Source organism: Erinaceus europaeus, chromosome 2, assembly GCF_950295315.1.
Source record: "Erinaceus europaeus chromosome 2, mEriEur2.1, whole genome shotgun sequence".
NCBI classification, from domain to species: domain Eukaryota; kingdom Metazoa; phylum Chordata; class Mammalia; order Eulipotyphla; family Erinaceidae; genus Erinaceus; species Erinaceus europaeus.
Genome location: NC_080163.1, coordinates 129702866 through 129714919, shown reverse-complemented (window position 1 = coordinate 129714919; position 12054 = coordinate 129702866). Strand labels below are relative to the sequence as shown.

The window sequence follows — 12054 nt, the reverse complement described above, 5'->3', positions numbered from 1 at the left end:
AACACTAATATCAGGAGAGAATTACAGGAAGATACTTTACATCAGAAAAGATAGTAACAACAAATGCTGGAGAGGTTGCAGAGGAAAAGGAACTCTCCTATATTGCTGGTGAGAATGGAATTTGGTCCAACCTCTATGGAGAAGTCTGGAGAACTCTCAGAAGGTTAGAAGTGGACCTACCCTATGACCCTGAAATTCCTCTCCTGGAGATATAGCCTAAGGAACCAAACACATCCATCCAAAAAGATATGTATATATCTATGTTCGCAGCAGTACAATTTCTTTTATTAGTGATTTCATATCGGATTAAAAAATTATAAGATAACAGGGATATAATTCCACACCATTGCCGTCACCAGAGTTCTGTGTCCCCATTCCCTCCACTGGAAACTGCAGTGGTTCTCCCAAGGTCACAAATATGAGCTGACTATATCTATCTGTATCCATCTATGAAATCATCTCAGTAAAACCAAGATCTTTTCTTATGTGTGGGTATACACATGCATGTATGGCTATATTATAACATAGGTCATTAAGCGGGTCATGATGATCACTAAAATAGATCAAGTTTAGTTGGGGACTGTTCATCCTTTGCTGCACTCTTAACTTCCAAGGCTACACCAGAGAATTCTATAACTTTGGTTGTGATGAAAAGTCTCAGCTAAATTTTAGACCACAATGTGACAAAAAGTTCAATGAATTAAAGCTACAATTAGCTAAGAATGTGGGTATTAGATACACTTGCTCTGTGTCCTCAAATACCATGTGCATTACACCCTGAGCTGAGCTTCCTCACACTTTTCCTTCCTCGCAGTCATCCCAAAGCATGACTATCATATGTCTCAACACACACAAACTCTTCAGTCTGTTCAAGACTCTTCTTGTATCACAAACCCCAAATGCCACTACTTCCTGCCTTGGATAAGTATTTGATTAAATCCAGAGGCAAGTATCATTTACACCAGTATTATCTGCCTGCAGTTCAGCAGATGAGGATGACACAAAGAGGAAATTACACTCGTTCTGAATGCTTTTAAGTGCCCTGCCTCCCTAGATGCTACTCTGAATCCTGCCAACTCTGGAGCATGCCACATTCACAAAGGATGTGAACAGGATAACCCAAACAGATTCACTAAAAGAAAACAAAAAGATGTCTTTTCTGCAGTGAAGGGAGGGATTAACAGGGCTGCCGAATGCAACTTTGCACTAAAATATAGTTTTCCTGTTTTAAAGCAGTGTAGAGGCATGCAGCTTGTTAGATTTATATATATAAAGTCTAGTCTCTCAAGACTTTACAAAGCAAATGGCATCCATCAAGTTAATTTCCTTAAGGATCATCTCAAATGTGGAGAATGAAAGAGCCCAGACCATTAAACATCAAAAAGAATGTTCTAAATGGTAATTAAAGTTCTATTATATTTTTTTCTGGGAGCAGATTAGATTAATTCAATAGAGAATATTCTAAGTATCAAAGCTGACAGTGTGAATGTGTCGAGTTGGCTGGAAGAACACTTAATATTGCACACATCTGTTCATCTGAGTTATAGAAAACACATGAAAGAGGGAGTCGCCTCTGAGTGCAGGTTACTCACCAAGCCGGCACACGTAGACACAGCGACCGAGGAGAAGCTGTCATTTCGGACAAATCCCTGATAGAAGCACTGCTGCACCTCGGGGTTGGGGTCTAGAGTTTCTGAAGCACCATCTTTCCCAAGTACCTGGACCATAAAATGATGGCTCAAAATCGCCGAAGGCTTAAGATCTAAATGTATTTCCTGTCCAAATGCTGAAAATCGGTAATGCAAGGAGCTGTTGGCTGATCGCTTTTTCCGGCTGCTGCTGTGCAAAATGTCATGGGTAATGTAGGCTCCGCCGGAGTCCACCTGCACTGGCGTGACAAAGATGTAATCTGCAGTGGGAAGAGAGTTTGCAGTCAGCACCCCAGGCCACAAAGTTCACCTCCCAACAGTCAGGCAGAGGGTGATGCCCAATGCAAGCAGGTCTTTGCTTGCTCCTATTGCTTGCATCTGGGTGAAACACAATCCAGCAGGTGGAGAACCTTGTGATCTTTGCAGTGAGCTTTGTGTTCTGGTAACTCCAGTAAAAAAAAAAAAAAAAAAAAAAAAACTACAAGTCAACTACAATCCTGATGCAGGGCAAAAAGGTTTGTGGGAAATGCCGCAACACCCACAGTCTGCAAAGCTAGCTGATCTTTTTATATGTGGGCTGTGAAGCCACCCCTATGTAAAAACTGGTATTTTGGAGACAAAATTAATAAGCATAAAACCACAAAGCAACACAAAAGTTTCCAGGAGAATAGCATCTTTGTGGGCTAAACAAATTGGGAGTGTATTTGGGCGAGGAAGGGGAGCTTAAACTGCAAATGGAAGCTCAGAGTGTTAAGATATTTGAGATGATATTGCAAATAATCAACATGTAACAGCAGTTTCGTGTTTCTAGTAATTCTAAATGACAAAAAAGGTCCAGCCCTCTCAGCACTTCACTGTGAGCTTTCACAGGGACAACTGCATTTATTGTAAGCATAAAATACAGTGGATGCATAAAAGTGCCTTGAAATTGTCAGACTTCACCCTAAATAATCTGATGTGAAAATTGCTCAGACATGTTGGTGGGGGAGTGTCTGACTGGGGGATACCTGGAGTGGCATGTTTAGAAATACCTTCACCAGTGCTCCCTAGAGCAGCATTAATTGCTGTTTTTTCAGCAGGAGGAGGAGGAGGTTAAAAAAAAATACTGCCTGAAAAAAGTTTGAATCACCACACTGTTCTCTATCATAAAACATTGAAGCTGAAAAGCATCACCCCACTAAATTATTTTGTATATGCTCTCAGTGCATTACAAAACACTCTACATTTCCACTTTCTAGGCATAGAATGGGAAACTAATTTGGAGAGTGTTTAGAAAGATTCCAAATAACTAAGGCATGTTTGAGTCACTTGGCTCCTTGGTAATTGGAAGAGGAAAAGAAGTTTCCCTTTTCCTCAAATAGTGAACAGTCAACAACCTCCCACAACTAAGGCATTAACAGAAGCCCTCTTACTAATAGAATCTATGGGTGATATTCTAATTGGGTCTATATTTAGAAGAAAAATCATTTATCTTCAACTGTTTTCTTATGTGATGAACTATCTCAGTCTCCTACTGCTCAAATGAGAATCCTTTCTCTCACTCTTACAAATTTGTGTCCTAGCTCTCCTCTAGTTTCCATTTTAACTTGAAACTTGAACCTAACCCTAACCTGTGCAAAGATCTCAGTTCAAGCCCCCAGCTCCCTACCTGCAGGTGTCTATCTTTCTCTCCCCCTCTCTGTCTTCCCTTCCTCTCTCAACCTCTCTATCTTATCCAACAACCACCACCAAAAAAAAAAATAGCCACAGGCACCAAGCCCAGAGATAAAACCCTGGAGGCAAATAAATAAATAAATAACTGAGGGAGGTGATACAGTGTGCAGTGCATAAAGCCTTGAATTTTTTAGCACAAGGTCCCCAGTTCAAGTCCCAAAATCCTATGTCCCAGACTAATGCTTGTGTCTCCTCTCTCTCTCTCTGTCAATACATCTTAATCTCAATACATGAGAAAGTATTTTCTCTCTTTTTTTAACCAAAAATCAGCTCTGATTTATGGTGGTGCTAGGAACAGAACTTGGGGATTTAGAGCCTCAGGCATGAGAGTCTCTTTGCATAACCATTATGCTATGGGCGTTCTCTTGAGGTTTAAAAATAGACTTTGCAATGGGGGAAATTAACATAATAGTTTTGCAAATACTTTTATGCCTGAGGTTCCAAATTCCCAGGTTCAATGCCCCACATTATCCTCCCACCCTCACTCCCCACCACCACAAGCCAGGGTTTAGCAGTGCTGGGGGTTGTGGGAGGAGGGTTAAGCAGTATAATAATTCTCTTCTTAAAAATAATTACCCTGCTTTACAGGTATGTGCTCTTGATTAAATGCAGCTTTTTCATAGCAAAATCCTCTCTCCTCCCCTAATTAAAAAAAAAAAGCCTCCACAATACTAATGTTTAACTCTGAAAACCATCCCTGGCACATGCTCCAGAGACTTTACAATAATTGTTTATTACCTCCTTGTCCAAAACTATCTAAAACCCTGCCTGCTTTTAGCTGGGTAACTCATGTGGAAAGGTTACCCAGCCAAACTTCCATGGCATCAGCGCTAAAAGGACCACCCCCAACCCACACAGACACCTGCTACTAGTTTGTTTCCAAGGAAATGATGAGCAGGCTGAGAGCAATATTCAGTCTTTGAAGGGAGCAGAGCAGGCAGAACTCCTGACTGATTTGCTTTGGGCCTGACAGAAGGCGGGGTTCTTACAAGGTGGTGGCTTGGACAGAGGAGACCTCCAGTCACTTGATCTTGATGAAACCTGAAGGGCTGTTCCAGAAACTACACTAGCCTCTCCAGTTGTCCTTTCACTACCTCCACTCCCAGGTACAGCTCCCCCTATCTCCAATAATCCGTTGTCCCAGCTCAGCAAAGCTTTTCTTTAAGGCAGCATTAGGCACATCAAAGTTGGAGCAGCAGTCAGCTAGGCTCCTGTAGCTGGTGGGAAACAATGGAAATTTGATTTTTTTTTTTTCCCTTCTGGGCACTATGGGGAAGTTAATAAATGACAGAAAAGGAAGGATATTTTGGAACCTCAGAAGACATACATACAGTTCCCAGAGAACTCGAACTACCTGATTTTGACTCTCTGGAAAAGGGGTCTGTGGTAATCCAAGACACAAAGACAGAGAAAAGTACTGAGAAGAGGGGAAGAAAGGAACATAACAAAGAGGAAAGATAAGAGGAGGAAAACAAGGCTCACCTGTGCTTTCATGTACACACACACACCCTCCCCCAACAGTTCCTGCAGACTTTCCCAGAAAAAGCAGAAAGTTAGGAAGGAGACCTTTTGATATTAGCCGTCTAGTCCATGGTTATTTTCTACTTTTTCGCCACAGTTAAAATAATAATAACAACAAGCCATCTGTGAACGAGAGAAAGTATTGTTTTCTCATTTATGTGACTTGCAGCTTGAGGCGCTGATTCTTTTGATAAAGTCTTTGCTATATCCCCTTTCCTCTCCAGACAGGAACCATTTCCAGCAAGCGCGCACACACACCTGTCAGGTTGGGGCGCGTTTATCTTATGGGGGGAGGGGGGCAAAAAACGCCCGGAAAGGCCCTTCCGGGGCTGGGGGTAGAGGGGAAATACGAACCATCATCTAATGCACTGCTGCCACCGCCACCGTCTCCGCTGTTGTCACTGGCTAAGGCTGCTGCGACCAACGAATAGCAGAGGCAGCACAGCTGGAGCGCCTGCAAGAGAAAAGGTGTCACCACCACACGTGGACTGCAAGGCTGAATGCCCCCTACTGCCCCCATTCCCGCACTCTCTCACCCCGCGCGCCCCTAGGCGCTGGACACCTGCCTTGGCCACGCGCCCCAGTCCCGCTGGACCCCCCCGCGGAGCCGAGCCTGCGGCGGGGAGCGCGCGCTCCATGGTCAGGTGCTGGCTGCGGGAAGCGGCGGGCGGAGCGCACGAGCGGCGCGCATTCTCCCCGGCGCCCCGGAGCGCGGTCCTCCAGGTGCGGCGCCAGGTGCGAGCCGCTCGGGTCACATCGCTGGCGGGGCGGGGCGGGGCGGGCCGGGGCTCCCCCTTCTGCCTGCCTCTCACTAGCCTCCCTTGCTGTCCTTGCAGGAGCCAGAAGATCTGAGACTTGCAGCTCCCCGGGGAGGACTGGGCGTGAGTGTGTGTGGGGGGGTGTCCCCAGGCCTGGGAGAGGTGGCTGCCAGGGGGCTGCGGGTGCCCTCCCGCTGGTCGGCACGCCAGTCTGTGCGCCCGCCTGGGGCTCCCGGGGAAAGCGGCGCCAGCTGGCTCCCCAGCGCACTGGAAGTGAGCGCCGCCTCTTCACCGCATGGTGATTGGCGACCAGCGGCTCCCGGGCCCGGCCGAGCCCCCGGGCTGGTGCAAGGGCGTGGGATAGCACGCTCGGGCTGGGAAGGAGGGGGCTGGGGGAGGGGAGACTGGGTGAGGACGGCGGGGTGGGAGGGACCCCGCGCGGAGAAAGGGAGGGGAGCGCCCTGGGTCAGGCTTGGTAAACGTCATTGAAGTGCTGGGAGGGATGAATTTTGAAAAGCGGGGAAACCCAGGTAAGTGAGCGGACGGCCTTTCGCTACCTGTGCTGAAATTCTCTTCTACAAGTCACCTGGCAAGTCTGCCAAACCTCGAGGCTATTGCTCCTGCTTTCTCTCCTTTACCTAGGGCGCTCTCCTTTCCAGGTGGGAATTGTTAACTCCTTAAGAAACTGGATTCAGCTGAGCAGACTGTAGCCTCACTACCCAGATTAACCTTTTGACCTGCCTGCCCAGACCAGCCTGCAGGAAGCACATCGAGCTTGGGGAGCATAGCATGGGCCTGCAGAGGTAGCGCATCTTCCAGATCTTTCTCTCCCTCCTGATAACTACGAAAATGGATCATAACCAAATGGGCACTCTCTTGTCTGTTTTGTGCATGTTTATTTACTCTTTATACGTTTACTAGCCCCGCTACAGTGGTGAACAAAATATAATCTCCCAAGCCAATGGGAAAGAAAGGTGCTCAGTGGTGCTATAGTACTCAAGTGATTAGGCTTTTAAATTAGGAAAACTAGAGAGATAACACAGTGATAGCTCAAGGGACTTCCATGCAAATGGTCCCAAGTTTTCATTCCTCACCTCAGCGATAGCCAGAGCTTAGTAGTGTTCTGATTTAAAATAATAAATAAATACACAAATGAAAAAATAGAAACAGAATCTAATTTTGTTGGGGGGGGTGGTAAGACTGTATGCTTAGTAAGATTTCTCTTAGGACCTGGCATTTCAAATAAGATGGAAAAGACTAATATCTCTTTCTCTATACACACACAAACTCTGTGTGTGTGTGTGTGTGTGTGTGTGTGTGTGTGTGTGTGTGATCTAAATCATTGGGAGGAGAGAGGGATGTGGTCTCACAAGTTACAGATCAAAGAGTTAGAAACAACAGAAACCAGACCAGGATCTTGAAAGCTAAGAAGCCTGTACCAAATTGATATATTTAAGGTATTAGGGAAAGTGTATGTGTTTGGGGCCAGGTGGTGGCACACATTACAGTGTGCAAGGACCAGGGTTCAAGTCTCTGGATTCAAGCCACCTGCAGAGGGAAAACTTCATGAGTAGTGAAGTAGAGCTGTAGGTGTCTGTCTCTCCCCTTCACCTCTCAATTTCACTCTGTCTCTACCAATAATAAAAAAAAATTAAATATTTTTAAAAAGAGAGAAAGTGTATGTATAAGTAGCAACCTTTTTTTTAAAAGAAAAAAAAAAAAACTAGAGCACTCAGTTCTGGCTTCTGATGGTGTGGGAGAATTGAATCCGGAACTTTGGAGCACCAGGCATTAGAATCTCTTTGCATAACCGTTATGCTATCTCCCCCACCCTTCAACAACATTTTAAAGTAAGAGTGGGTGGGGAATATTTAACCCAAGAGCCATGTGAGTCTTCTGAAGTCATTTGGTCTGGTCTTGCCAAGGCAACTGCATGTGGGACTCGAAATTCAATAAATCTAGGAATTTTTTTCATAGCAACATTAAGTGCTAAATTTTAAGTTGGTAATTTTGTATGGACCATGAATGATGTTATAAATGTCCAAATGGCCCTTGGCAGGAAAATGGTTGGTTCCCCACCCCTTGGTCACACTTAAGTCTTGTGTGGGTTGGTTTGGATGTGCTGAGGCATACCTGGAGAGGGACAAGTTAGGGAGCTATTATTAGAATGGAGGTGAGCAGGTCCAGAGTGATGGCAGTGAAATGTGACCAGATACCTTGTTCTGGTTATACAAAGACCAAGGTGGTTAAGATACTGTTCATGCCACAGTTTAGAATAAATAACAGGTCAGCATGCATAGTCTCTTTTGTTGGTTACAACATGAAAGCAAAACAATGGTACAACTTTTGCCTATGGGAATGACTGATTTCATAGTAAGAAAACCTAAGTTAAACAAAGCACTTGGGTTTCCCCTCTAATGTTTCAGCTCTTGTGGTCATTTTACAATCTGAAAAATAGGAATAAATATATCAAAAGGCTAGTTAGCCCAAGGTTTAATCCAGCCTACTTTTCTGAGCACTTTATAAGTGGGTTTTAAAGGTAAGAGCATATATATATATCTTCTATGTAAAATTTCAGTGTGCAGCAAAATCACCAGTGATCCTGGCTTAAAATGTCCCTTTTGAAGTCCTGCACCATAGAAATTTTGGTTCAGGGGCAGGGGAGATAGCTTAATGGTTATACAAACAAGTTTTCATGCCTGAGACTCTGAGGTCACAGGCAGGTTTAATCCCCTGCACCAACACAAACCAGAGCTGAGCAGTGCTTTGGCAAAAAAATACATAAATAAAAAGATTATTGTACTGTGACTCATTATCCAGTAAACACAAACACTAAAGGAAACTGGAAGGGTGACTGACCTACACTTGCTGTAAAGAAGCATATCCCGTCACTTAAAGCTCTCCATTAACATACATCTGCATGAAGTCCTCCATATATATTTTAAGATCTAGTTTATTACATAAAAGGGAGAATTTCATGTCAGAGGCAGTCAGAGAGAGAGAAGTCAGAGCACCACTCTGATACTTGAGATACTAGGGATAAAACTAGGAACTTCAGACAAGATATTTCTCCAGCCACAAAGTCCTCCATACTTCGTTAATGTCTCCCTGTTGAGACCAGAACCTTAGTTACTAACTCATCAAGGTCAGGAACGATCTCAGAACAACTCTTAGCTACAATCTATGCTAGACCTTGGTGTTACTCGGCCTTTGCATTATGGCATCTACGACTGGGTGATTCTTCAACATGGGGGCTGCCCAGTGCACTGTAGGAGGTTTAGCAACCTCTCTGATCTTGCCCAGTAGGTGCTCAAAATGGTAACAAAATATGACATTGCCAGAGGGTATCTACAGAGCAAATTTGCCACTATGTGAACTGTCTGAATCCCAGTCTAACAGCATGGACTTTCTATCTAATGGTGTCTCATAGACTTTCAGCTCACTGGACAAATATTCCTTGAGTGTCCACCCATGAAGTCAGCTGGAGACCAACTCTTGAACTTGTGGGATTTCCACCAATGACTCTGCAGTCCTCTAGCCCTAAAGTGTTATCAGCACTCCATGTAGATCCCAGCCCTCTATGATTTTACAGAAATCAAGACCCTTTTCTCACATGTTTTAGATAGGGAGATAAATACTTCAAATTCCATCCATTTGAAGATGATCGAATCTAGTTGCTTCTGTAGGGTTGATAGGTAATCACTGCAAAGCCATAACTTGGAATGGGATAGTTTTATACATTCCATGGTCCAGGGACTAGCCCTGCAATATGTATAAATTGCCTCTAGATGGTGACAGAGAGTCATGAGCACATGATCCTATCTTTTCAGTTGTGAATTGCAAAACTGCACATGCTCCTGAATTACATGGCAATGTACATCTTTACTGATTTTCAGAATGTAAAACTAAGACTGGGGGAGATGGTTCCAGGTTCAATACCTGTACTGCCATATGCCAGAACTGAGTAGTACTCACTGTTTCCTATTGTCATAAAAACAAATCTTTTAAAATATTGTCTAAGACACTATAATGAATATTTAAAGCTCACAGTAATCTCCCTCCATTTTTTTTTTTGGCTGCTGTAACAATGCTACATGTTGGCTGGCTTGTACATAACACACATTTATTTCTCAGAGTTCTGCAAGCTGGAAAGTCCCAGAATAAGGCACAGCCAGATCCAATGTCTGGTGTGAACCTGCTCCCTGGCTTACATCTTTTTTCCATGTTCTCACATGGCAGAAGGGTCATGGTGATAGAAATACAATGAAAGGAAACATGCACCCTAGGTATGGGGAGTGGCACACATTTGCTCAGAAAAAGGCATGCAGATTGGTACTCACCTGCAGCCAAGACCCCCTGAAAACCAGCCCAGCCACAAGGATCCAGCTTTACCAGTACCAGGTAAGCCAATTACTAAGGAGTGAACCAGGAGCTTAAATACAATCTGACCAATTATCAAGTTGCTGGAAAAGTCGCGACACATTTCATAGGACAACATGGAAAAATATGGCATGACTTTTCTGACAACCCTGTATAAGAGAGAGGACAAGGCAGTGGGACTAAAAATCAAAAAAAAAAAAAATCCATACAATACTAAACTGCTTCACCTCTTCCCCCCCCCCTTTTTTTTTTTCTTCCTTTCCTTAACTCCCCTGCTCCCCTACACCCTTTGGAAAGTGTAGTATTTCCTAAACTTTCTTACCCTTAATTCTCATCCAAATAAATTTTCTTAACATTCTAATGGTTCCTATACTCACTAACCACTCTTGTGTTTGGTTCCTAAGGGACCTAGAAGGTCCAAGGGGAGTCATGAATTATCCATAACAAAGAGTTCTGACATCTCTTTTATAAGGCACTAATCCTACACATGAAGACTTTGTCCGCATAACCTAATGAACTCCCCAAATCCTCACATTCAAATATCATCACTTTGGGGTTAAGTTTCAGCATATGAATTTGGGGATGGAGCTAAAAACTTTCAGTCCAGGGGCTGGGAGTGGTGCACCTAGTTAAACACATTACAATGAGCAAGAAGCCAGGTTCGAGCCCCTGGTCCCCACCTGCAGGGGAAAGGCTTCATGAGTGTTGAAACAGTGCTGCAGGTGTCTTTCTCCCTTTCTATCCCCCCTCCTCTCAATTTTTTACTATCTCTACCAAATAAATAAAGATAACAAAAAAAAACCCCTTTCAGTCCATTACATAAATCAGTGGGAGAGAAAGGATTCCAGTTGTGTTTTAGCCTAGTCCAAAGGCAGGCACACATCTGGCATGCAGTAAATATTGATATTTGTAAGAAGGAAGAGAGGAAGGGAGACTGGGAAAAGGAATGGAGCTAATGGTGGGAAATCTTGAGAAATGACACAATTTACTCTTAAATCCCCCTCCCTCTTTTAAAACCACAATACAAATCCAGACATGAGTTTCTCTACTCTTCACACCAACATAGATTTAACCTCTCTCTTTTTAAAACAAAATATTATGCCATAAAACATGTATCTCCTTTTGGCCAGAACAAGAAAAGCATGACAATCCTTGTTATTTGTTTACTTTTCCTTGGTCTCTAATCCACTAAAATACAAACTCCTCTCCCAGAGAAAGTAGGAAATATTCAGCTCTTCTCCCACCACAGCTGAATTTCTATGCTTTTACTGACCCTTTAATTTCTCCTTTTCTTTCCATGCAAAGGAAAGAGGGATATTACCCAACTCTAGTGACTTAAGGCTGGACCCTCACGGTTGCCTGTAGAAAATAACTTTTTGCCCAAATTTAAGATGTACATACAAATCCACACATCCAAAACTAGAGTAGGGTAAAACAGAAAACAAGCTTGAACTTGTTTCAGCATAGTGGTGAGAGAAAAAGAGAAAGGATTTACCTCCTTAAAGCCCTAAGAGGGAAAGACTGCCTTATGGCCAATGTTTAAGAAATAGAAGCCCAGTGAGACAGTATGGTAGTTATGCAAAAGACCTGCATGCCTGAAATAGGGAAACAGTGAACAATATAGCCCTAAAAAAACAAAAAACAGGTGGTGTGAAAAGGTGAAAAATGTCAGCATAGTAGACCCAGGCTATTTCTACCTTCTTTACAGAAACATAGAAAAATATGGTGTCCGCCACACAAAATAGTGAAATTCAGTCAAATGACATGCAGCAGCAGGTGTGTGTGTGTGTATATTTTATTTGTTTGTTTTTTACTAGAGTACTTTTCTGGTTTATGCTAGTACCAGGGATTCATCTTGAGTTTAGGTCTTGGAGGCTCAGACATGAAAGTCTTTGAAATAATTATTATATCTCCCTGGCTCAACTTTTTATTTGTCCTTTTTAGTCTAGTGATAGTGTCAAACCATTGTTGAGGTCAGAAATGTCAGGAAGTATGGGAGGGGGGACAGACACTGCTGCACCATGTTAGAACAC

General features: G+C 43.5%; 1 protein-coding gene across 5 annotated transcripts in view; it reads right to left on the bottom strand.

The window, feature by feature from the left end:
• The window catches only part of ADAMTS18 (ADAM metallopeptidase with thrombospondin type 1 motif 18), a 213898-nt gene extending 207924 nt beyond the window's left edge, over positions 1 to 5974 (bottom strand). For 4 of the 5 annotated variants that reach the window (XR_009548253.1, XM_060185133.1, XM_007516646.2 and 1 more), the window contains exons 1-3: positions 5450 to 5974; positions 5238 to 5337; positions 1593 to 1909 (exon numbers count right to left, since the gene is read on the bottom strand). Coding sequence is in view for 4 of the 5 variants with exons in the window: in XM_060185133.1 (XP_060041116.1) it covers positions 1593 to 1909; positions 5238 to 5337; positions 5450 to 5521 (489 nt within the window). In the remaining variant the exon portion in view is untranslated. The remainder of the gene's footprint in view (positions 1 to 1592; positions 1910 to 5237; positions 5338 to 5449) is intronic. The other variant, XM_060185134.1, reaches the window with a different exon arrangement.
• Positions 5975 to 12054: the final 6080 nt, after the last annotated feature.